Here is a 24,612-nt window from a genome sequence, read left to right as displayed (position 1 = left end):
ATTGATATAAATTAAAAATAAAATCCAATAATTGCTATAAAAAGATATTCTACTGTTAATGATTATCTTCCTATTGTATTACTATTAAAATAGTCAGTTGTCGTATTCTTATTACTAAATTATTTGTAGTATAAGAATACGCATGTTCTAATGACAATCTAAACTAAAGATCAGATGTAAATTTAAATGTGTTGTTAAATCGTTGAATATGATAAAATCAATTTTAATAATGTTAACTTCCACAGTAACAGAGTATCATTGTAATAGTTATTATATTTATTAATATTCATTATATCTTATTAATTTTTTTTATTACTTTCATAATAATTGAAATACTTAATTGCATATTTATTCATTATTTCAGAATCTAAAATATTTAATTATTATTTTCTTCTTACGAAAAGTAAAGTCTAAGTAGAAAATAGTCTGCAGTCGAAGTATTAACGAAATACATGGCGATACTGAACCATTATAAATTGAAACATGCATTTCTCCCAACATTTTATTATTATACAATAATCAAATCGTTATTTTTTGTCTGGTTATTGACTGCAAGACTAAAAATACTTCCCGTAGTCATATTTATAGCGTAATGATCGCGCATCTACTAATCAAATGGTTTAGTCCAATTACGTGGCGCACATAGGATTTTTTTTAGGGGGGGAGGTCAAGGTAATAATATAACATATTTTATAATTAACAAAATTATGCAAATCCTTAATATATTTTGACTTAAATAATAGCATTGATAATAGAATAGACTATTCTATAATCATATTTCATATTTATATTATTTATATATATATTATTTATACTTCATATTTCAAACTTTTAAAATTTGTAAATTTTAACCTAGACATCGGAGAAAATTTCGGGGTGGGGGGGGTACAATTCCTCCCCCCGCGTATGCCACTGCCCCCGACGACCACGGTCAAATAAGCCATCATAAGTCACAACCAACAAAGCTCACACAACAAATTTAATCAAACAAAAAAAGTGAAAACACAAAAAAAAAACATATAATTTATTGGAAATGACTACAATGAACAAAATTACAATAAAACTGATAAAAGGTCAAAAATTGCAAAAAGTTGCACTTAAATTTTTAGATATTAATTTTTACTTGTTTGAAACAAATGTATAACCTACTTGGCAACGAATTCGAACAATAGGAAAAAATATGTAAATACAACATCCAATCCCTAAAAATAAGTAAGGTAAGAAAACTTGCAACAATTTTTGTACAACCAAAAAATATCAGATTACAGAAGAAATACGTTTTTTTAAATTTTATTTTGCATATGAATGCAGATTTTGAATTTTTTTTTTTTTTGTTTTTAAGGCATATTTCTTCCGTTTTATACTTTTAGATTTATATTTTAAATAGTTTTTCACTTTATCAATACTTCTTCGTTTACTTTTTTATTTCATCTAATACCTATACGATCAAAATATTATTGAATTACAAATAGTTTTAAATTTTGACCATATAATATGGTTGTTGATTCTTCGCAAACGCATGTCTGTTTAAGCATTAAAATGCCGAAAGATATTTTCTTTCAATTAAGAGTTTTTCGACAAAAAAAAAAACGATTTAATGTTTTACAACATTTAAACAATTTATATATTTTTTTAAATAAATTACTTAAAAAAATAAAAGACCATAGTTTTAGTGAACTTTATAGGGGTTTTAAGTGCTTGTTTATTTAGTGCTTTTTTAGATCTCTACAAGTCCCCTTATCTTAGTAATAAGTAATAACTCAGGCATAAAGTAGGGCGATACAAAAGAACTCAGTTCCCTTTCACATTTCTCCGAAAAGTTTACTGAAACGCTCGTGTTTGATAAAAATAATCATACACAATAAAACAGTTAAAACATTGGCTTGGCAATTTAGTTTATGTCACTAAGTGTTAAACAGTGTTCTACAAACAAAACTAACTCATATTAAACATTAATTATAAGCTATTTATTAATGTATACTTATTTATATAAATATTTATATATATACTAGCCGACCCGTCACAGCTTCGCCCGTGAACTCCGTTAATTTTTTATTCAAATATTATTGTTTATTGTGCAATCGGCAAGTAAATATAAAAAAACGGTTAATGAAAATGAATTGAAATTTTTCTAGCGTTATAAATGATAAAAATAAATACAGATAAAAAAGAAATAATTTATGGTTGATAAAGAATTTTATTGAAGTTGATGGAGAAAAAAAAGAAAAAAAAAGAATTAAAATAAGAATTTTATAAGACTTCTGAGTATATGATGTTTTTTGTTATATTTCCTGTTGAAATTAAAATCATAAGATGATTCGGGTCCCCAGTTCGAGAAAATGCCACGTATAATTGCCCATGTGAAAAGCACTCTGTACGAAGATCTACGCCAACGTACTTGAATGTTTGACCTTGCGCTTTGTTTATGGAAATGGCAAAAGAAACTTTAACCGGGAATTGAAGCCGTTTGAAAGAAAACGGCAATTCAGAGGGAATCATGGGAATTCTTGGAATAAATGCAATTTCTCCTTTCGCTGGCCCTGTAAGAATTACGGCTTCTATAATATTATTTCGCAACGATTTTATTTGTAATCTTGTACCGTTACATAAGTTCGGTGGTTGAAGATTACGTAATAATGTAATTGGAGCACCAATTTTTAATTTTAGCTTATTAGGAGGTTATTATGATGTAGATTATTCTACAAATTCTTGTAATCGGTTATTATCGTTAGAACACAAAATTGAGAATTCAATAGGATCAGATGCATTTTCATTTCGAACAGGTGAGTTCATTCCAAATTCAGTTAAATATTTTTCAGACAGACAAACTACTTTATCTTCTATTTCAATCAAACCTCTATTAAATATTTCATCAGAAAAAGTAAATTGCAAGTCATTTAATCGAGTGCGCTCTGTATGAAGAATATCTTCACAAAAATCATTTCTGAACTGTTCCCACAAAGATTGAGGTTCAGACGGTTGGCAGAAAACTATGATTATTGCGAATAATTCTCTTAATTTCGAAGGACTTTCTGAAAGAGTTGTCTCCGCTAGAGCATTTTTCCATTGCTCGTCATTTTCTAAAAGCCCAAGAGCAAAACAGGTAGCTTTAAAAGTCACGTGAATGACTCCATCAAAGGCCTTCAAGCTTTCAAATGAAGTAGGACCTTGTACATAATTTAGTAACAATCTTAAATGGAAGCACTCACTTTGATTTGGATGAATCGTGTAAATTCTACCAATGGTAGTGTCCATTTTTATTCCTGGCCAACTTGGAACATCTTTTCCTCGTCTTCTCTTTAACCAGCCTTTGCTATCATCCCAGGTATAATAAGAAGGAACTTCATGATAGAACAGTGTTTTCGCAAAATCATCATGTGAACTCAGTTCAAAAAATGCAGTTAGTGTCATTTTTCTTGGATTTTCAATAACTTGATGAATATTATTAGCATTAAAAAAAACACGCTGTCCATTTTCTAGATGAACAGCAAAGTGCTGAACTGTCGGATCTCTATCATGGATTTCAAAATTGAAAATTCTCCAGAACGCTTCAGAAGTACATATGTATCGACCATTCAAATTATTTGTAATCTCATCGTTTCTACGATTAACAGAAAAAGTAGCTCTATCTGAGCACTGGACAATACGGTACAACCCTACGGTTGTCAACCACGATTTCTGTTTGACCATCAACTTTTTATATTGCAGTATAACCTCCATCATCTGGTGATCTCCGTCGGTAAGTCGGATAACCATCATCTCCAGTTTGAGTATCCTTGACCAATTTGTAAGGGTATTTCTTACTACATTTTCCATTATTTATACATGGCGATCTAATATTTAACTCGCCGCATGGGCCATGAATCATATTCTTGCATACTATTTCATAAAGTATAGGATCTTTATCTTTGTTTGGTATCTCGGCAGAAATAAATATCAATTTCATCTGGCTGAATTTTCGTTTGTAACCACAAAAGAATGTGGCAGTGTGGCAAACCTCGTTTTTGCCATTAAACACTGTAAACATAACAATTTACATCACCGAAAATATATTTATTTTTTAATACATGTATAAACTTTTTTAGTTTGAGATGAAAAACTCTAGAGATTATATCGTGTCTATCAAACGACTTTTCGTCTTGAGAGAGTTCATTTTTTATTTCTGGCCATTCCGGGTTGCATGTGAAACTAATAAATAAATCTGGACGGCCAAATTTACGAACATAAGTCATAGCATCCTGATTTTTTTCATGCATGTAACGTGGGGAGCCAGTAAAAGAGGAGGGTAGAATTACTTGTTGCCCCACGTTATTAGCATTAATATTTGCATCATTGTTAACAGCATCTCGGAGGTGAACATAATCATCCGCACGTAGTTGTTTTTGATGGTTACGAATAAAGTGTAGTCTTTCAGAAATAATTTTTGCCATCATATCTACGGCGAATTGGCTGAATAATGTTTTGTAATAATGTAGATGATTTAGACTTGTTTCTCTAACCATAAACCTATAAGAATAAAATTGCATGCAGGAGACAGTTTTTGTTCGATTTTGGTTATTTTTCTGTAAAATATTAATGTGATAACCGTCTTCGCCTCTAGTATACATCAATGGATATTGCAGTGCATCATAAGATCTATTAAATTCGGAAACTCGACTCAAGTGTCCACTACGACCGTGCAGAACTATATCACTGGGACCTTTATCTTCATTAACTAATAATACAGCTACTTCATCGATGGTAGGTGCATTATATTGACCTCTGTGTTCATCTTGAGGAACTCTGTCAGCATGAATAATTAACTTAAAGTTTTGCAACTCATCAAAAGACCTCGACTCCAGATTAGATCTGAAGCTCTGTATGAGATGATTATTTTCACGCAAAACTGTTTGCAATGATTCAATGAGACCTCTTTTTAAATTTGGAATCATATTTGTTCGAATAGATATTTGATCCGACTTTGACATAAAATATATTTGTAAAAATTTAGCATTATTCCCAATTTCGGGTAATAAACTACCTATTAAATGATGCACTTGACCCTGAATTTTAAAAGAGAGCATGAAGTTCCCTTCAGCTATTTCGTTTGCTCCAAACGATGTCATTTGAAACAGAGTATTATACCGTCTAGAATTATCAAAGAAATGTTTTGATAGAGGGTAAGAATTATCAATTAAACTTTTAATTAGGTCTGGAAGATCCTCAATAATAGATAAAGCACTATTTGCGGAAAAACGCGTTCGGCATCAGGCGGATCGTAACACTATTAAATAATAGTGTTGATAAATACTATTTATAATCGATGGTAGCACGTTTGTTGGCAAGAATATTATTACATAAGAGTATTTTTCAATAACGCAAAACGTGATCGGTATTTTCCATACACTTCTTATAATATTAAAACTATTATTAATGTTTGCAAATGCTTTTGGACGCGCGTGAACTATTGATGAATGTCAATTAAATCATTTGATGACCTGTTAGATATCTAACACTATACAAAGGTCAAGTTGCAGATATCTGTAAACCCGCGGCCCGCTTACAAAGCCGCTAACACGCGACTCTTCTACAATTGATTTTAATTTTTTATGAACTTTTTTACTGACAAAAGTGGTACTAAAACCTTCAGCAGAGTGTCCGGTTTCAGCCAAAAAAATTTTTAGCCAAATCGGTTCATTAGTTTTCTCGGTTAGCGCGGTCGATGAAAAACTCTTACAATTTTATATATAGTATAGATAGATATATATATATGTTACCGGCAATATGGATAATTCAGGTATTTTGCAAAATACCTAGACATTATGCAAATTGTCGACCATTTTAGGCAAAGTAAATAAAACATGATTTTCAATATTATTTTACATATAACCTAGGTATTTTATAAAATACCTAGGCATTATGCAAAATGCCATATTTTTTAGGCAAAATACAAAACATTTTATTATATGTTACATTAGGTAGGTACCTACATCAAGATTCTTATAATTATTGTACATTATTACTCATATTACAGACAAAATTTAATTTTTATCTATTATTATATTATAAGTTATAATATAATATAAATGGTGGTATTTTTATTTGTCATATTTTTGCATATTTTGGACAAAATACATATTTTTGCATATTTTGAACAAAATGAATATTTTTATACATTTCGACTGTAAAAACACAAAAAGTGCATGTTTTATAGTATATTTCATTACAATTCATTTTATCGCAGTACAAAAATACCCAAATGCAATTTTATCTTAAAATTTCGAGAATTATTTCCAGAATTACCTTTACCTCCACAGCCAATACTTACACGATGGGGAACTTGGCTAGAAGCCACATCATATTATGCTGATAATTTTAATTCCATAAAATCGGTGCTTTTGTCTTTAGACGAAAATACTGCAAAATCCATAAAGAATGCTATAGCTTTATTTGAAAATAGAACTATACAAAATGATTTAGCTTATATAAAAAGTAACTTTGGCTTTATCACTCAATCTATTTTGAAATTAGAAAATGCATCACTTTTACTCGATGAGAATTTGGAAATCGTTGAAAACACCAAATCTAAACTTGGCCAAAACAAAGGACCGATCGCTGAAAAAATCGACAAAAAATATAGAAAAGTGTTAGAAAAAAATATCGGGCTAAAAACTTTGTCTACGATATGTAATATTTTAAATGGCAACAATGTAGATGAAGATTTTCCAAATCTATCTCCTGGGGAAGTTACAAAATTTAAATATGCAAAAATAACGTCGTGTGATGTCGAACGGAATTTTAGCAAATATAAAAACATACACTAAGGTCAAACAGAAGATCGTTCATTTTTGAAAATTTAAAACATCATATAATTGTTTCATGTAATTCATTCGAGTAGCTTTATCAATTTTATATCAATTAATATTTTAGAGATCTTAAGATTTTAGAATTTTTTAAATGTTTTTATATTTAAGTATTTAACATATTTATTTTTATTAGTTGGTATTTACAAAAAATTTATAGAAAACGTGTTTTTTAAATAATATTTATTTGGTTTATTTAAGCATATTTTTATTGCATATTTTTGCATATTTTCAATAAGCCAAATGCATATTTAATCATTTTTTATTGCATATAAATCCTAGCCCTAATTATAACTATTATATAAATATTTTACTTAAACTACTATTTACTTATTATAATATGTTGTAGAAAAGTGATATTTTGAAGTATATAAAATTTTATTTTTAGGCAAATACACTTCTTATTTTGACACTTGGACTTACAAACACATTTTAAAAATCCTTGGAAAATTCTGGTAAATTGAATTTTTATCAACTCATTACACTGTTCATCAGATAAAAAACTAGTATTAGTGGCCAAATTTTTAAAAAAATTTGACTTCATATAAATCATATGTATAGTTGCAACACCAACATGAGACACAAAAATGACGAGAAAAATGACGATATTGTAATAAAATTATTGGTACGTTCTATATTGTATATCAGAATTATTATTGTAGTATTAAAAGAATATTAATCTTAATTGCGTTAAATCGTAAACGCACATTTATGATAAACGACAAATAAAGTTGTTGGTAATAGGCGATGTCCAATTTTGTTTGTTTTCTTCATATTGTCTACTCCACGATTGGCATTATACCTAGGCAAAGCTCGTATTATGTATATTACCGAGTGATTTTTGGCATTTTATATTGTTGCATGCGGTCAGTTCAACCGTTAAGATGAGGATGTGATAGGATAATTCCAATAAAAGTACTCAAACTAAGTTAAACTGTTTATTGAAATATTTCTAAGTACATGTTATTTAATTAAATTGACAATTAAACTGGCGTGAAGGTGTTTGCTAGAATCGGACTAAAACACGTTTGAATATTGGTCTGTTCTGACCTCCTTATATATTCCGATTTTGTGGGAATCTACCCGTACGACATTGTGACTTTCCTCATGGATTAATGTCTTGACCTGGTTTGAATTTTTAAGTAATCCTCCAGTTGGCATCTTAGCCTTGTAAATTTAAGATGTCTCGACCCGGACCTGGGTTTTTAAATATTCCCCCAGATGGCAGGTTAGCCCTGACAATTAGGATTTTAACATAAGTCTACTTCCGTATGATTCCGTATGCTCGACTAGTTTTTACACTCCTACATTTAAGACGATGTGCCCTCATGTTATTCACACTCGAATATATCATATACGTATTGTGTATTGCCTATACTATGTATGTTCGTAACAGTAGTACGAGTCGTAAGGACTTACATTTATGTATGTCCGTAACAATATAATGCATAGGCATTTTGCAAAATACCGGGTTATCCGTATTGCCGGTAACATATACACCTATTTTAATTAATTACCTAGTAATTGCAAAGAATGCTGAGAATGATAAATAGATTAGAGTCCCCCTATCCTTTCTTACCACCTTAAACCCTGGTAATAACTGACAATAATGTCTGATTATATTTATTTCTAGACCCAAAGTTAAAAACTTTACACATATTTTTGTGTATTGGCTTTAGGGAAATTGTTATTATACATATGTTTGTTTCGGGTTTCGAAAATAATTATTGTCATGTGATTTAAAAACTATTGTTTATTTTAATCAACAATCTTTTTTGTGTTGTAAAATATTGAAATCTAAAAGAGGAAACCCGGATTTCGCACATAGTACACTTCAAGGTATTTGTTTCAGTTTGTTTTCTTATATTTAAAACAGACAAAAATTGTAAATATAATGAAAACAATTTTAAATACATGATAGGTAGTTAAGAAAAACTAATGTATTAAAAATAGTTTAATTGGCTTTTAATCGCGTTTCATATTCCACCAACTTAGTAAACATTTATTAATTACTTATAGTAGTCTATGGATAGTTTTTGGTTCAATACTTTTTATTCGTTTTCCAGAATAAATGGTATTTTATAATATCATGCATATAGGTAAGTGGCAGGTAATAATTTTAAATAAGTATTAATGATAAATATTATGTAAAACCAGAACAAATAATCTAGAGTTCTTTTCTTACTCAGCAGCTTTTGATAATTTTTTAATTTAAATAATCAAAAATATAAAAAATATTAATTATTTGAAATGGTCTAACTAAACCATTCTAACCAGTCCACCAGAACAGAACAGCGTTAAAAAATTAAAATCTGTTAATATTTTCTCGACTGTGTTAAGAACATTAACTCTTGGTCAGAGTAAATAGATCATCATCCGCTTATGCTTATTTGTTTTTTTTTTTTTTTTTTATTGATCACAAAAATAACATCGACAACAAAGGCCATTAGTTACTTATTTGTTTACAAATCATAAATGTTTATTTTTAATCACATATAATTTGTTCACTGGTAAACAGAACGTAAAAAGCTTGATAAATATGTTTAACAATGAGTTTCGCACATTAAATGCAATCGCACAATTGTTGCATGTTTTTGTTGCTGCTGGGTACATATTATATTCGCTCGCTGATTAATTTGACACTATCGACAAATACCTATTCGTAAGTACCTATATTTTTCGTGATATACTTAGCGTCTACTGAAATACGTGTTCGATTTGCATCCTATCCGGAGGCGTCGAAAAACATTAATCACGATACCTTTTTTTTTTGTTGACTTAAAAAACGATTTGAAAATAATGCTATGCAGTTCGAATGCATAAATAACTGGATGAATAAACATTTGCATCGCTAAGGTGAAATATCACTTTTACGCTATAGAATTCAATACTCAATGCGTGACGTTTCATTTTACACGTGAACATGAGTTTATGTGGTTGTTGTACCTATAGCTAATAAGTCAACGTGGGAGTACAATAGTAGTAATAACATAAATGTATGTTGTCCACTGCACTACGTGTATGGGTTACATTAAATACAGATGAATATTAATGAACCACGAAATTGTCGAGCATGGGTAAAATAATAATAATAATAATAACAAATAGAATATTCAATTTTTCCAAACCGGAGTTTAGTTCGAAAAAGAAAATGAGAATTAAAAATAAATTAACATATACAATAAATTTTACCTAGTTCGTTCGATGTGTACCATTGACGTTATTGATAAATCGCCCAAAAATTCAAGTACCTGGGTCTGATTAATCTAATACATTCTAATTGAGTAAATTACAATTTTCTGTGTAGGTAAACTATAGGTATTATATTGTTTATAATTTTAAAAACATTTTATGATATAGATGTACTATGTACGTCTTATGGGTTAATGAAAAACGAATGTGTTAAAATAATAAGAATAATTTTTTTGCTAAATATCATGGGTATTTATGAAGAGTGGCCAAGGGTTAAGGGAGCTTATATATTTCTAGAGAGTAAACAAAACACCTGCGCATAACACAACTGATTTTCATTAACATCCAAACCCCATATTATATTAATTTGTTTTTGTCTGGAAGTCGTATATTAAGGATCATTATTAGTAAAATAGCACTCGCCATGAAAAAATACTAGATCCGTCACTATCTGTGAACGAAGGTTTTCTAAATTACATATTATTGACATAATCGCACCGGAATATCGACTTCCTCGAAGCCGGATGTGTTCGGCCGAGCACTGAGACTGCTTTGGCTTGATTCCTAGTACCCGAGAACTAACGACCTCACCGAAATGTTGCATTAACCCGAGTACTTGGTTCGTACTGAAAATAAAGAAAGAAAAAACACGTCTAATAACAAAGTGAAAAAAAAGAACGAACTATTATTACGACATGGCAATCAAGTGTTTTTCTGCAATTTTCGTTTCGTCCAAAATCTATAATTACATGCTAATGTAATAACGACCGCGTATACAAGGCCGTTTTTCGTCGGTGACAATATGTCTAGTACACTGTATATGAGCAGAAAAAACTTTTTTTCTCGCAGAAACGTAATGTACAGATATTAAATTATTAATTGGGCTGCGGACAAATCGTCCAAATACATTTTTATCGGAACTTCATTTTTTCTGAACCAGGATAAATCGATCGATTGGACTTGTCGAAGCGTTGCAATAATCGTCGACAATATATTGATTTCGATTCGCCTACGAACGCCGTAATTTGTTCGGTTATTAAATGATAAAAATCCACAAAATTCCAATTTGGAAAATAAATCTTTTTTCTAAAAAGACAAAACACCGACTTTCGTCATTTTGTTGACCGTAATATTATTTTTTTCGCAAGACTATCTGATATTTCAAACGGAATACCGAAGAACTGAACGAAAGTTAATTTAATAATGATAGATCTTAATCGTTAATTGCACAGTAATAATACAACTCAAAAGGTATGTTAAAAAAAAAAAATCTGAATCTTCCGAATTATTTTGTCTTTATTTAATATAAGGAAATAATGTAATTATTATAATAATAATAATAATTACATACCTAATTCAGGTATGTAGAGTATTAATTTACTCAAACACAGGTAAGATTGAGTGAGTTGGTAAACAAAATGTACTGAAATTTATTTGTTTGAAGTTAATACAAATATTTTAAGATATAAACCAAATGCGAACATTTCGTTGAATTTTTATGGGACTATAATAATCCAATTTAAAGTGACCCATAGAGGCTTCCCCCCCCCCTAAGCACACGTATAAAGTGTTAATAATAAAAGTATAAATATGATTATGTTTTAATAAATAAACACTAAATAACGTATGTTAAAAAAAAAATAATATTTTATTTTAATAACAAATATCTGTTATTATCAGAAATATAATATATTATATTTAAAATATTGCTATTAATAGTTTTGGACACATATTTTTCAATATATAGTATAGAAAAATCGCAGAACCTATCCTGAAGCATCGATATCCTAAGCCTTATTTTTTTTTATTTTACTGAAACTTTTTTCGGAAGTAGCCAAACTGATTGGTATCGTTAATCCTATTGTAGTTTATGCAAATTAAATATTATTGTTTGATTTTCTAAAAAAAAACTCTAACAACCTTCTTTGTGTTATATTTACATCAGAATCAATATTTTAATATTTTGAAATACCACATTTTTAAAGATTTTTTTATCAGCGTTATTTGTTAGTTCAATATTATTTTAAAATTTTCAAAAATAAATGAATAGTTAGTTATTAAAACAAAACACAGTAATTACTTTTTGACTAAAGTCTTGGTTTTGGAGGGTCTATTAAAAAATTTGAGGGACTAAGTCCCGCATCCGATATCTGCATATGGTACGTTGACTTATAATAATACAGCTAATAAGATTTGATTCTTAAGTTTAAAGTTGACGTGAGGAAAAATTATTTAACCGTACTAAAAATAAAGTTAATTACTTTTTTAATTAGTGCTTGGACCGTACATAATATTATTTTATATTGTATTTTTAAATTATTTTGCCAGACGTTCACTATTGCGCGCACACTGCAGTAGCTCTTCTCACGACTCCTATTCTTTTATTTCAAACGTGAATAAATCAAAAAATATTAAAATACATTTTCGATTTCGAAACCATTATTTCAACTGAGTTGGTAGGTCAGAAAAAAAAAAAAAATTTCATCTAAAATTGTTAACCACTCGTATAAATTATTGTTATGCACGTTTGTTCGTAGGTTAGCTAAAAATGTCTTTATCGCAAGATTCGCAGACTGCCCAGAACACGGATCGTTCGATGGATCACGGTGATGACGAAACCGAAAACAAACCGTCACAGCCGTCCACGGGACTTCGGTTGAGACCGAGATTGTACGAAATGATCAGCAAGCCGTTGATAAAAGAAATCATCCAGAACGTGTACGGGAAACATTTGAAAGGGAAAACGTGGAAAGATTTGGATCCGAAAATCACGTGCACTAACATTTCGCGTGACATCGAGTACGGCGTGGTCGAGGTCTACCGGTGTATTCGCGAAGACAACAAATACAAATTGGTCGTCCAAACCATGATCTGCGAGTATAATTCGCAATCGGTCAACATAGATGCTCTTTGTTTTTGGGACAAGAACACGGACGGGCTTGTCTACGATAGTTACATCAACGGTTACGTGGTTTGTTACTCTCAAGTGTACTTTTCGTACTTGATGCGGCACGCGTGATGGGCGGTTGTAACACGTACACGTGTCAACGAGTGAGGTGACCACGGAATAATAAGAAATATTACTACTACTATTATTATTACTATTATTATTATTACTATTTAGAATATTCTTATTACTCTGTGACGCACAAGTTGACAACAAATAAAATATAATATAATAACGATATGGAAATGTATACCGATAATAATGAAGTATAAATTTTGTATTAACACAAAAAAAAAAAAAAACAGATTGATTTTAATAAGAATCAGCGGTAGGTAACTAAAAAATGGCACAACAATTTTATGTTCGCGTACACGGTGTCGGAAAAACAGGCCCTGTTCAATGGTAGTGCCGAGCAACCGCTCGTGTCCCTATCCGCTGATGGATGGGAAATGGGATTTAGTGACGACGCGTTTAGTATTGCGCTCAATTTCAAAAAAAGAGAAACAAGTGGACGTATATTTTACATTTTTATACTTGCTACGAGATATTGTTTTAAATATGTCAAAAAAAAAAAAAAAAAAAAAAAAAAAACAGTGGAACTCGATGGAACTTTTTCTATAACTCAACTTTAAATTGATATTTTGATATATTTGTTCAACAAAAATAATATTTCTTAAAATAGATATTATATAAGTATATTATGTACATGGTATGTATTACATATAATATATTATATTATGTTAACAATAAATATTGCATAATAAAGTACATACCTGACGCTTCAATGTCTATATTGAAAATTTGTGCTTTTAAATTTTAAAATTAACAAAGTGAGTATGACATCAACGCACGTAGTAACTAATTGGCACTGGTCGTGCGTCAAAAACCAGACTTTAAGTACACGCACAGGCTATTATGTCGCGGAAACAAAATAAGTTACTACTGTACATAAAAATAATAATAATGACGCCCTTCAAGGCAAAGAGTACAGATATTTAAGTAAATACCAGTTAATATAGATAACATGAGTAAGAAATGTATATAAATAATCTCGATTAAGTACATACTAAGTTGAAATATTTTTAAATCAATAGTGTTGAACATATAATTTACAAACGTAAATGATTATAAGTGATTAATTAGTACATTTTTAAATTTATTTGGATGGTTAAAAAAAAAGTCAAAGTTTTTAATGGAATTACCATTTAGGAGAATTCTATTAAAGGGTGCATAATGACTATTGTTTTGTTTTTTCGGTTTTACATAAAAGGTGTTTGTATAGCGGAGAGTGTGAAGTGGTACATTCAGTGGAAGAGCTCGGGACAATCAATTTTATTATTTAATAATTTATAAAGGAAAAAAATATCTTTATTAAACCGCCTATTCGCTTAGGGATTGAAGGTTAAGTTCTTTAGCGAATTGAATAGATGGAGTATTGGTCTTTCTAAGCTTATACCGCATCATATGGAGAAAGCGTTTATGTATCATCTCAATTTTATTAACAAGACCAGTTTGATAGGGACTCCATATAATTGAACCATATTCAACTAATGAGCGAACTAAGGAACAATATAATGATTTCAAACAAATCGGATCATTAAATTCACTACAGTTTCATTTTAAAAGCCAAATATTCGTGTTAATTTATTACACATGAGAGTAATATGTTCATTGAACGTTAAGTCACTAGATGAGATTATACCAAGGTCTTTTATATGTTTCTTTAGATTTAGGCTATCATTTTCAATAAAGTTATAGGTTTTTTATATTTAGTGAAGGTTATTTGTGAACATTTTGAAATATTTATATGTAATAAGTTTTTTTGACACCAATTTTTAAATTGTATTAAGTAATTTTGTAATTTATTACAATCATTGATTGAATTAATAGATAAGTATAATTTTCAATTATCTGTAAATAACAAAATTTTACAATTGGTAAATACGTATTGAAGATCATTAATAAATATATTAAATAAGATTGGGGATAAATGGTTACCCTGGAGTACTCCTGATGTGACTTCGATTATGTTAGGAATAAAATTATTTATTTTAACTTGTTGTTTTCTTTCTGAGAGATAAGATTTAAACCAAGCTAACATAGGATGAGTACATTAGTCTACAATTTCAAATATTTCTGTTGAGTGGACATCTATTATTTTAAAAGTTTTCGGAATACTTTTGAAGTATTCTAAATAATGTATTCAGAATACAATTAGTATAAAGTCTTTGAGTACATATTCGGAATACTATTTTTTGTAAGTATTCGAGTATTTATTTTGAATACTTTTAAAATGTATTTTACCCAAATCTGTATAGAACACACTAATATTATTGAATGGTTATTATCAAAAGTCGATACTAACACACACATATAATATTGTCTGGAGATTATAATCTTACGGGTACAACATTTTATAACAATACTTTCGGGCTAAAATATAGTGATGATCACTATATTAATATGTATAATATATGTACGACTAAAATGTATCTCAAAAAGCCAGTATAATCTTTGATAGCTTTTCGTCTCTTAACCTTTATCAAATTAATGTTTGAACCAATGAATTCAACTCTACTGTTGATTTGATTTTTAAAAATAATAATGATTTAACAATAGAGATTTCAAACCTGACTTTGGTACCTACCAACCGTTATCATCCAGCACTTCAACTAAATCTAAACTTAAACTCGCATAATGGTTATGACTCATAACTTATGAGTGTTTACAATCTTATCTCGACTTTAAAAACACGAACTTTACGGCTCTCAATAAGTATTTAAATAATATTAATTGGTCAATTATGTACAACCTTAATATTGTATTCGGAATACTACACAAGTCTGGTTCTATATATGTGTTTAGATTACTGGTTGGTGGGATATAACATGTTCCTAAAATATATTTCAGTTTGGCATTAATGGTTACTAGTACATAGACCTGTTCAATGTTATTATATTTGATATTAATAATTTTTGAAGATATAATTTTATTTACACAGACCACGACACCACCACCTCTAGTACATGTGTTAGTCATTATGCTCCTATCAGTATAATAAACATTATAATTATTAAAACTTAATTCTGTATTAGATATATCATCTCAAAGCCAAGTTTCAGTTAAAACAAAATATTTTACATCAGTTAAAGGGATATTAAAATTTAAATAGTACAGTAATTGTACGTAAACCACGGACATTTTGATAATAATCTGAAAAAGACATTTTTTAGGGAAATAGGATACATTTTATAATAAAATTTTTACAAAATTTATTATAACTTCGTTTAAGTAATTTTGGATCTTTGTTGAAATTGGGCGAGCGTGAGACGATTAGTTTTTTTAAAATAATTTAGGTCTTTATAATATCCGATACGAAGATTAGTTTCTCCACGACTTTTTTCTCTGCTAACTCATTCAAAATTGTTTTGTATTTGTATTGTTGAAGCTTGGTTTTGTCAGTGTCGATGTTGATATGTTTCAGTGTGTCGGAATTGCGGAGTTTTGATTTAGTTTTTGGAATTTGATTCACGCAATTTACATCAGGGAGAATTACTTTTAGGAGACGAGATTGGTTTCGATAAATGCCGAGCCGTAATATATCTAAAGCTTTTATGGGTAGATTTAGGGCAGAAAAAATCGAGTTGGCTAGATTCATGTCATCAGAAATATTACTAGGGGTAGGTTCCGAGGCATTCCGAAAATAATGACATTACATTTACGACGGTCTCTATTAAGTATTTCATTTAAGAAATCAGATTCGTAGTTCAAAAGTTTATCTTCGAGAACTGAAACTTTTTCTTTAAGTGTATTATTTTCCGAAATAACATTATTCAATGATTGTAAGGTCTTGTCTAATTTTTTTGAAATATTAGATTCTTGTATAGAAAACTTTTTTTCTAATGAAAAATTTCTAATTCGTCCAGTTTTGCACTATCCATATTTTTTGAGGTAGACGGAGTCGGCATAATGTCTAGACAGATTAAACACTTTCTTTCTTTAGAATAAGTTGACAAATTGACACTGTTATTATGAAAAATTTGGTTACAAATATTACAAACAATCGAAGGTTCGATACGCTTTATTGGTAATGTACACAATGCAAAACTAACCATTACATTATAAGCGATAAACACACCCGATAAGCACAACCTACTCGAATGACGGTTAGTACTGTACTGTATAGTACTGTACATTATGAACTGGTTTATAGACAATGTTTTAATGATGTTTTTATTAACTACAAATAAAGTATACATTTCAATTTTTGGCGTCGTAATAATCTTTAATCGGCCTTATATGTTACGATGCGTGCCGTGGTCCGGTGGTTGACGAGAGACGTAAAAGCGCGGTCGGTGACAGATCGGTCCCATTTGATAACGGCTGCCCCATGGGTCCGTGTTTTAAAATAACCCAGGGGGGGCTTCGTCCCCATACCCCTTTCCCATGCACAAGTAAAACTTATTACTATTAAAAATATAGATATGTTTAAATTGTATTAAGAAAACACTAAATAACATATATTTAAAATAATTAATAATTTATTTTCATGACAAATATCTATTTGTATCAGCATAGATATTCAAAATATCATCGCTTTTTATATTTTTCGATATATAGTATTGAAAGATCGCTGAACCTATCTTGAACCAAAGATGTCTTTAGCCAAGTTTTTATTTTTTTCATTGCACTGAAATTTCTTTCGCAAGTAACGAATTGGTATTGTTAATACTATTGTAAATAGTTTTTTAATATTTCTTATTATACGATTTTCAAAAAAACAACGAAAAGTTTCTATCTTGGAAGGGGGCTATTAAAATAGTTTGGGGGCTATTGTTTTCACAAATGATCCTCTGTAGACGAAGCATATTAATCAGTAGAAAATATTGTTAATTTTTTATTACTAAATAATATTGACTTGAATCAAAATATTAATTTATTAAATCTCATACAAAATATGCTATGATGAATCAAAACAGCTATAAATCACTGATTTCTTAAAATAGTTATGTAATTTTTAATTTTTTTATTGATTACATTAATTTTATTTGAAACAATTATATATGTAAACAATATTTTAAATTTTAAGTTATAATAAAATAATATGTATATATAATGTGTAGGTATATTTTCTGTTATTAAATATGTAATATATGTATTTGTAAAATTAAATTAAAATTATAATTATATGCTTTCGTGGTTTAAAATGTCTTTGTACGAGTAGAATACGAGTATAATGTATTAATAAGAATTAAAATCAAATTTGGTTATAACGACATGTATTTTACGGTTCCTTGACCGTCGTTATAAGCGATACGGACTGTATTTCTAAAAAAAATTTTTAATTAACTTTTATTAGAAAATAAATACAAATATATTTTTAATCGCAAAGGAAATAATTATTCAAAATGTGTAGAACTTTTCTTTCACAATCCACTCATATTTCCACTTTTTAATAAGTATTTCAATAACTATGGATAATAGTATTTTTCACGGAAATCGCACCGGATATTACACAGTTGACGAGTTCGGTCGTATTATTTTCAAGTACCTACTCTATTATTATTCTTAGCTAAATTACTATGCTTAGTAAACATAAAATGTTTAGTAATTTTTGGAATCTCAACTTCTTGGAATGATTATTATATTCAACAAACAAAGCCGAAGAAACCGAAACAAAGGCGAAGAACAATTGTTATTTCCATACCGACAAAAATATCTCATAACTAAATGATTTTTTATTTGATTACAGATTGTGTTTTTTTTTTATATCATTTTTTTCTTTCTATATCATACGTTTTTCTGTTTTAGTAAAACTATATAGACATGGTTTTCTTTGATTATTAGATATAAAAGATTACGTTCGGATCATTAGTTATATTAGATTTATCAGACAAATTAACACGGAATTTGTTTCTTCTTGTATTGTGTAGTCGATAAGTTTCGAATGATTTCGTATGACATTTAGCTCTAATTATAATTTATTACAATTATTATGTAATGACGATATAAATAAAAAGTGATTATTTGTATTGCTTTTGATACCCATAAGGTAGTTTTAGAGAAATTCGTATACGCTGACTTACAGTTGAGTATTAATATTTCAGTAATATACTGTTAATACTTGAATTATATTCAATACTGTTAGACATGTTAATTTGTTATAAATTATTTGTTTTAATATGAAATACTATTTTACATCGGGTTATCTGTATATTATTATCAATAAATATGATCATCATACTGCCTATAGAAATAATTAAAAAAATATCAAGTTCAAAATATCGTCTATTCAGGAGGATTTGAAAAAATATCACATAATAGTGTTTGCATATGATATACTTACATTATCTTTTCAAATAATTTGTATCATTTTTTTTACATGGGTAAAGCGATATTTGTTATAAATAACATAAAAACACCAAGTAGATCCCGTTCATCTTTTCTATTTTATATAACATGCAGTAACAATTATTATTATAAAGTAATGTAAAGTATAATAAATCCATGCGGAGAATTGTGTCACTGGATAGCAGCCCCTTTTGTTCCTCTCTGAATTGTTTTATTGCGTATACTCGTATTTAGATAACTGATCGTAATTAATCTTTTGAATAAAAATAAGACGAAAAATCTCATAACTGAATAGAAATCGTTTATCAACAATCAAGTTAGTATAATACAAAATAACTTTTCAAATTAAAATCAACTTAACATTTAAGAACTTAACATGGAATATACTTATGCGTGTGGTATACACTTTGGAAAAATGTTATGATAAAATATAAATTATTCTATATGTGCAAAATTACAGATATTTTAAAAACTGCGACTATTTATTTTTAAAAATATATTTTACACAATAATCATATTCTAGATGAAAAAATAACATAATATGTATACTATATAATATTTACATCAAACGAATCAGTTTATAGAAGATACTTTATCGACATATAAATAATATGTATATTATATTAATTGGCAAACGTCTGAATATCGTTCAGCATGAACGTATACTACATATAATATACCTACTTATATGTATAAGTGTGTTATACATTATACAACCATATCACAAATAGTGAGTACAGTGGATTCTTGATAATTCGAATTTGAAGGGGACTGTTAACAATTTGGTTTACCGACAGTCTCCGAGTTGTGTTGATATAATGTATATAAATGGCAATTTCAAGAGGAATTCATTTCCTTCCGAATCATCAAGAATCCTTACCTCTTGCGGTTGAAGAGTATACAAATTAATTTTGTTAACACACTACTGAGCATTATTAGTCGTGTTAAACAAGTGAACAATATATTATAAACTATGAGGAAACTATAATAATACTAGAATATAAAATATGTATACAATAAGAGTTGTACTTATACGTAAGTGATTCCAAACATAACAATAATTATTAATTTTACCAAAAAGTATACAATACAGTCAGTGTCGTAACCAGGAATTATTTTCGGAGGGAGGGAGTATACATTTAAAAACAATTTGAAGTTTGAAGATATTTGGCGGGGAGAACGAGGTAAAGTTGAGTTAACTATATATTTGTATGGGGTCACAATCTCTAGCCCACCAAGTTTCGCCACTGAATACGGTATAATTCTAATTGTTTTCTTTGTTTTGGACATAATACATTTAGTGGCAATTGATGTATCAGTCTATAATGTTTATTTATCTTTGGGGCTTAACCAATATTTTAACTACCTTAACATTACATACTTATTAATATGAACATCATAATTTTCTACCCGTTTAAGTATAGTAATTATAATTGAACTGTTAACGTATAGTTAATTATTGTATTGTTAACAAATCGATCTCGGGGTGCTAACGATTTAAAACTCCCTAGGGAGAAAAGGGATAGGTGTTTAAACGTAGATATATAATTTTATAAAACATTGAAAATTATTTTCAGCTTGTAATTCTAAGCCTATATAATGTCTACATTGAGCGGGCACACAGTGATCGATAGCAGGTCGGTTGCCTTTCAATAAATGTATTTTTCACGAGGACACTGGGTGATATCGTAAAATAAATAATATATTTCAATATTTATCTATTATAGCTAAACACGATTCATAAAAAAAAAATACATTAAGTAATGTTCTAAGAATATGTAATATAGAAATTATCACGGTCATTATCATCTGTGAGATAGAAGATTTTTTAAAAATGTGTAACGAACTCAAAAAGTTAATTCGAGATTGCTATTGAACAAAGAAGCTATTTGGTTACGAAACTATTTCGTATACAATGTAAGTAAACGATACGTCGTCGAAATTTACGTACACGGATATACGAGCGTACAAGCGAGATCTTGAAAATCTATAAATATCGACGGCCGAAGAAAATACGAATGGTTTCGATAGCTCTCGCACGGGTACTCGACACTCGTTTCTAGTCGTGCACATTTGTACGGATGTGTACGTGTTACATAAACGTGATTATAAAATTGTTTCAAAAGTGTTGGGATTTGGTCACTTCCCCACCTCCGACCGTCCTGGACACCGGATTCCGAGGTACGAAAGCGTTTATTATCGATCGAGATTTGTTCAAAAATCGATCGGAGAAACGTGCAAAAAAAGAAACAATAAACGTGTTTGAAACGTAAATCCTGGAAACTGTTGAAGTATAGCACTGAAAGTGATCGTCAGGACACCTTTCGCGCGAGCGGGCCAGTTCGGGTCGATTTGCGGCCGAAGGTGTTTCGTAAACACTAATCGTTCGAGGACCGCAAGGTGCTGACCCGCGAGCGCTGATGTTGTTGTTGTTGTTACGGTGAAAGCTGACGCGGATCGGCACTGCTGCGGATCGCGAGGGTCAGATCAGGGTGGGGAAGAAACCCAGCAACGACAACGTGTTGGACACCTTGGATATGAGCTGTCTCTTGTACCTCCAGATGGTCGTGTCCATGACGCTGTTCTGCCGGAACTCGGTGCACGTCTTCTTCAGCGTCTTGACGCAGTCGGCCCGGTAGTGCTGCAAGTGCGCGTCCTCCGTCTCGATCGGATACGACGTGCACGCTTGGCCGAGGCACGCCAGCGGGAAGTGATTGTGCAGAGTGAGCGCACGCTCCGGGTTGTGGAAGCACTTGACGTACTGGTTGGGTTTCGTGTAGTTCTGGCTGCGGTACACGTGTTGCAGCATGTGCATGTACCTGGGCATGGTTTTGAACCAGCCGTGCTCGTGTATTAGGTCGTCGAGGAAGTACACGTTGCGCACGTTATACGAGGCCCGGGTCTCGTTGCGCTTGGCTAGCGCCTTGACCAGCACCACGTCCATGAGCTCCTTCCACGTGCGTGACTTGATCGGCATAATCACCTCGTCGATGTCCAGCAGCGCGATGTAGTTGTATGAGTACAGGTTGCGGTACAGGCAATCGTTGTACGGTATCAGCTCGTTCTGGCGCTTGTGGTTCACCTTCTTGGTCAGGTACAGGTGCTGGAACCCGGGAACGTTGGGCTGGCCACCAGGCAACGTGAGCGGTTGTACGTGCACCATGCCCTTGGCCTCGTAGTGCTCGAGCACTTTGCTGATGTTCGGGTGCACCTGCAGCTGGTAGAAGAATATCTTGTCGGCGCCCAACAGATGCAGCAGCTCGATCCACTCGACCAGCCGGACGGAGAGGTCCTCGTACAGGAAGTCCAGGCCCTTGACGCACACCGCGAAGTCCTTCTTGACGACCGGTCGGTCGTAGACCACGCGCAGGTTGTTGGTGGCCCGGTCGCACACGTTCTCCACCAGCGACACGGACGCGGGCACCGCGTGATGGTGCGACTTGGGAACCTGGCACGCGATCAAGTACGGCTGGAAGATGCCCTGCTTGTAGTTGCCCCACTTCTTATACCATATGTACTTGTATTCCATCGTCTTGACGATCACCGGCTGCCGGTAGCCGTCGAACCAGAACTGGCAGTGCGTGCGCACCACCGGCTCGATCCGGTTAATCATGCCCAGTATGCGCACGGCCGGCCCGATCCGGCTGTACTTTCGCACGTCATAATACGCGCTGAACAGGTGAAACGACCCGTTGGTGGTGTGCAGCGACTGCCAGTACACGTTGTTGAACTCCAGCTCGTAGATGCTAGGGAACCTCGCGCAGCTCTCGTTCTTGTAGTACATCAGCTTGTTCTTGTTCTCGTTCCAGTACGACACCGGCAGGTTGGGCAACCGCCTCTGCACCTGGTCCATGATCAGCTGCTCCGACTGCGCCAACCCCTTGTCCACCCACGGCTCCACCGTCAGCAGGCTTTCGTACGGCGGCGTCGTGGTGCGCGCCACGTGAAAGTCCATCATGTTCTGCAGGATCGTCCGCGTGTTCACGTTGGTCGACTTCATCGCCGCCATCGGCCGGTCCGACCGCCACAACGTGATCAGCAGCTGCGTGAGGCACAGCAGTATGGCCGCCCAGAACACCAGCCGGTACAACATGTGCCTGAGCACACCAATCCCGATGAACGCAGCCATCCCTGTAAAGAACGGAATCATTATTGATCATCAAGTGTGTTGTATTACGTCGCGCGTTCTCGTCTACGGCGCGAACAGGGCCCCCGGAGTGCTAAGAGGACCACGAGAGTGCCGAATGTCGCACTCAACATCCCTCGCATTGGCGCAACTAGGGAGGTGCACAGGGGACTTGTGCACACCCAAAAAATATAAGCCTTTTTCCAAAAAAAATGTAGGTACCATAATGTATATTGAGAAAAATAGGTACCTATTATGTATCCAGGGACCCAGCTGTATAATATATATATATATATATATATATATATATACGATATGTCTGTATAGACAAATTGTATAATATCTAATGCATAGGCGTGTTCAGACTTTGGTGGCCGAGGGGGAAAATAATTTTAAAATAGGTAGGTAGGTAGGTAGATCTAATTATTTAATTTTGTTAAATAAATTGTATTATAAATATTAAAATAAAGTATTTATATTGAAATAATTATTAGTAGTTATTTTTTCATAAGTGTAATGTGGAGAGTAATTAGATTAGTAATTTGGGGTTATGAGGACCTTGCCCCCACAGGTCTATGAGCTCTTCACTATTTGTGCACCCCCAAAATTATTGGTCTAGTTGCGCCTATGGTCCCTCGTTCCTCTTATCCGGTTTCTTTAAAAACCCAAACGAACAGTTTGTCTAATAGCTCAACGTGCCTACGCATAGCGTCATTTACGATGGTTATGAGCGCATTTTGCAACGCGCGGACGGATGATACTACGTTTCGCATCGAGTTCAACTAAAACTATCAGTCGGTACTGCGTATAAGACGTTTTTGATTTTTTAAGTATAAACAGTTAAAGAATTAGTTACTCCGTCGAATCGTTGAAAATGTATTATTATTATTTATTTTTTAGGGCACTTTTATTTTTGGTACACTTAGACAACTGAATTAAGGACGGATTCGAACAAATACTTATCTTTACAACAGCAAGGACGGCTAACTGGCAACCAGCGGTGGACCGCGCCCGACTCGTTGCTTTTATTCGATATCAAATAGATTATTTTATTGTTATGAAAAAAAATTAAACCGAAAATTTGAAACTGCTTATATAGGTTTATTACATTGATGTATTCGTTTATGGCCGGTTATGTGAATATATATTAGATA

At 31.7% G+C, this 24,612-nt stretch overlaps 2 protein-coding genes across 3 annotated transcripts in view; one reads left to right on the top strand and one right to left on the bottom strand.

The window, feature by feature from the left end:
• Positions 1 to 12,582: 12,582 nt before the first annotated feature.
• On the top strand, positions 12,583 to 13,053 carry LOC112694425 (tctex1 domain-containing protein 2-like). The gene has a single exon (XM_025569888.1). The coding sequence runs from the start codon at positions 12,583 to 12,585 to the stop codon at positions 13,051 to 13,053; it is 471 nt and encodes a 156-aa protein (XP_025425673.1).
• Positions 13,054 to 19,831: 6,778 nt separating this feature from the next.
• The window catches only part of LOC112694572, a 34,104-nt gene continuing 29,323 nt past the window's right edge, over positions 19,832 to 24,612 (bottom strand). For both annotated transcript variants that reach the window (XM_025570193.1, XM_025570127.1), the window contains exon 3: positions 19,832 to 23,463. In XM_025570193.1, coding sequence (XP_025425978.1) covers positions 21,815 to 23,461 — 1,647 coding nt within the window. In that variant the 5' untranslated portion in view covers positions 23,462 to 23,463 and the 3' untranslated portion in view covers positions 19,832 to 21,814. The remainder of the gene's footprint in view (positions 23,464 to 24,612) is intronic.

The sequence above is a fragment of the Sipha flava genome, unplaced genomic scaffold, assembly GCF_003268045.1.
Source record: "Sipha flava isolate LNK unplaced genomic scaffold, YSA_version1 0_pilon_pilon, whole genome shotgun sequence".
NCBI lineage: Eukaryota > Metazoa > Arthropoda > Insecta > Hemiptera > Aphididae > Sipha > Sipha flava.
The sequence above is the reverse complement of the archived record's forward strand: the minus strand, read 5'-3'. Positions and strand labels throughout refer to the sequence as shown.

Excerpts from the sequence above, each read along its gene's own strand:
- LOC112694425 (XM_025569888.1), top strand. The coding sequence starts at position 12,583 with ATGTCTTTATCGCAAGATTCGCAGACTGCCCAGAACACGGATCGTTCG.